At 53.9% G+C, this 2917-nt stretch overlaps 1 protein-coding gene across 1 annotated transcript in view; it reads right to left on the bottom strand.

The window, feature by feature from the left end:
- Positions 1 to 2297, bottom strand: part of PAX7 (paired box protein Pax-7) — a gene marked incomplete at both ends in the record, with an annotated part of 12425 nt that extends 10128 nt beyond the window's left edge. The window contains 3 exon segments of the mRNA NM_001303185.1: positions 471 to 598; positions 1374 to 1503; positions 2051 to 2297. Of these exon segments, the coding sequence (NP_001290114.1) occupies positions 471 to 598; positions 1374 to 1503; positions 2051 to 2297 (505 nt within the window).
- Positions 2298 to 2917: the final 620 nt, after the last annotated feature.

Below are 2917 nucleotides of genomic sequence, written 5' to 3'. Positions count from 1 at the left end.
CGAGCCCGGTGCTGGTGGCTCTCACTGCAGCCCCACAGCAGCGCGCATCCCGTGCTCTCTAATTGATATTGATTGGCCAAATCGGTCAACTGTCAGCCAGAGTTTCAGGGGACCACTTAGAGAGCAGGAGAGAAATCTGTTTAACAAATTCATTTAGGAATCAGAGATGCCTCCCCTCAGTCATCTCCCTTTATAAATAATTGATCTGGAGCGGCCGCGAGCAAAACACCGACAACTCTTCCACGCGGGGATGAGAAAACATCACAACCCCAAAGGCTGGGTACCAGCAGCCCCAGCAGCATCACACCTTGGCTCTGCCATCAGTCCTACTTGGAAAGGACAACTGTAAGGCTCTGCAGCCAATCCTTTTCTTATTCTCCATCTAAAAGTGGTGGGCTGTGCTCCCAAAGGTTCCCCCTATCCTAAATGTTCCCCCAATCCAACCTGGGGCACGCGTGGCCGCCTCTACCTTTGTCGCCCAGGATGCCATCTATGCTGTGCTTGGCCTTCTTCTCCCCGTCTTCCTCCTTCTTGTCGCAGTCCTCCTCTTCCTCTTTCTTCCCGAATTTGATGCGTAGCACACGGCTAATCGAACTCACTAAACCTCAGACAGTCAAAGACAAGAAGGCAAGTATAAGCTGCCTGGGAACGCATGGGGGAAACCCAAGCTGGAGCCTCATTCACATCGAGGGCACCTGCACCTCTTTTCCCAGTTTTATACACCCACTCCTTCTGCCAGCTGCACCCAAGCACCCCTCAGTTTACCCAAGTGATGCTAACTTGGGTGCCTGAAGATGGACCCCCTCCCAAACACCTGGCCCCACTCATGGGGTTGCACATCTCAGGGTTCCCACCTGCTTTGTGGCAGGGAAAATGTCCCCAGCGCTTTGCTTGCACCCTCAGTGGGACCAGGAAAGGCCCAAAAGTTTGGATTCAGCCTCCCCAGGACCCCTCTTCTGGGGATCTGTGCCCCACAGAGCAAGCTCAGCTCCTCTGCAGCAGAGAGGAACTCTGAGCCAAAGGAACCAGGACCTAAAAAACATCCAGACCCCCAGCACAGCTCAACACTGGGGTATAGCATCATTTTCATTCCATTGAGCGATGGCATTCCTGGATGAATGGAAGCACTGCTGTGTATCCCCAGTGCGCAATACCTGGGCTGAAGTCCCCCCCGACTCTGCTCTGGGATCTACCCCATGCAAGCTGTCCTCAGGTTGGAGGCCCCTAGTTGTCCCCAGGGAGCTGGAATAACTTGGAAAAACTGCTTTGGTTTGCATCCCTCCCCATGCAGAGCAAGGAGCAAGAGGATGCTGGAGACAACCGTGCCCGTTTTTGGGATCACGGGTGGCCTTACGGCCAAGCTGCCTTCTCACCTGAGGGCACAGTGCTGCGGTCGCAGTGTCCATCCTTCAGCAGCCTGTCCCGGATCTCCCAGCTGAACATCCCAGGGTTTTCCCTCTTGTATTCCTCGATTTTCTTCTCCACGTCGGGAGTCGCAACCTGCTTTTGTGGTCAATGGCCACCGGTGCGTGCGTGAGCAGAGAGAGGGAAGGGGAGAGAGAAAAAGCCCTTTTAATTGAAAAATTAAACCGGGCTGCTAGTTTTGGGGGCAAAAAAAGTTGAATTTGAGGGATGGGAAGGAGGAAAATAAAGCTGGGAAGAGATACGGTGTTGTCCCCCAGGTGTGGATTCTATTTGTCCTCCTTAAAATTAAAGCGCACGGAGGACAAGGAGATGGCAAAGATGGGTTTAACCTGAGATGGAAGGAAGGAGGGGATGCGAGGGATGCTTTTTTGGGGGGCTGTGTAAACCCTAAAGCAAACAGGAGCCGAAGGAAATGCTCGAATGCTTGCCACTTGTTGCATGCTGAAAACCCCGTTAATTTATTCCCATCCTGCTGCCCGGCGCTGTTTTCTCCCCATCTTTGCTCAAAACCCGTTCATTTCGTTCAGCCCTAAATTCACTCCCTCTCCTTCCAAAATAAGACCCTCCCCGGCTGTTTCCTAACACCTCGTGTCGGGCCCATAACGCGGCCCCACATTGCACTCACCCTGGGCTTGCTGCCCCCGATGGCCCCGGGTCGGATGGAGCCCGTCTCTTGGTACCTGCAGAGGATTTTGGAAACGCAGCCGTGGGAGACCCTGAGCTGCCTGGAAATCACGCAGGGCCGGATCCCGTGGTGAGCCATCTCTACGATCTTGTGGCGGATGTGGTTGGGTAATGGGCGCCCGTTGATGAAAACCCCTCCGAGTTGATTCACCCGGCCCTGGCCCAGCGGGGTGGACACTGGGAACGGGGGGGAAAAAATGGTGAAAAAGGGCAAAAAAAATCCGTCAAAATTCCACGCATCCCTCCCCGCGCCTCCAGTTTGCATCCCAGAGATTTGCACCTCTCCATTGTGTCCTAAAACCGGGGCAAAACCTCTCGCATCCCTGGAATTGGTTTTTATCCCGTATCCCCGCGGTGCCCTTCGCTGTAGGGGAAAGTTTTCCCGTTGAAAATAGAAGGAGCCGCGCATCCCGTCACCCCTCTGTCCCCTCGGGGTTACAGATCCTTGGGCATTTCACACCTACACTTTGAACCAGAGCCGAAAGAGGAAAAGATTTAAAACCTCACGGCAAAGCCAAATAGGATAAAAAGAAAAAAAAAGTTCGCACTTCTCCCCAAAAGCGCGCAGCGCTCCTCGCTCCAAACGAGGAGCTCCGCGTCCCCGCTGAGGGGCTCCGCGCTCCGAATTAATGAGGGGCTCTCTGATTGCGACCAAACTTTTTGGAAATAGGCTCTCGAAATCCCCTCGAGGGTTTCTTTCTATGGGTTCGGAGGAACAGCGATGCGCGGCACCTGCGGGGTCGGTATTTCGCGCTGTAGATTTCGGAGATTAATACGATTTCACAGGCTTCGAAATTAGGGAGAGGGA

The sequence above is a fragment of the Meleagris gallopavo genome, chromosome 23, assembly GCF_000146605.3.
Source record: "Meleagris gallopavo isolate NT-WF06-2002-E0010 breed Aviagen turkey brand Nicholas breeding stock chromosome 23, Turkey_5.1, whole genome shotgun sequence".
NCBI classification, from domain to species: domain Eukaryota; kingdom Metazoa; phylum Chordata; class Aves; order Galliformes; family Phasianidae; genus Meleagris; species Meleagris gallopavo.
The sequence above is the reverse complement of the archived record's forward strand: the minus strand, read 5'-3'. Positions and strand labels throughout refer to the sequence as shown.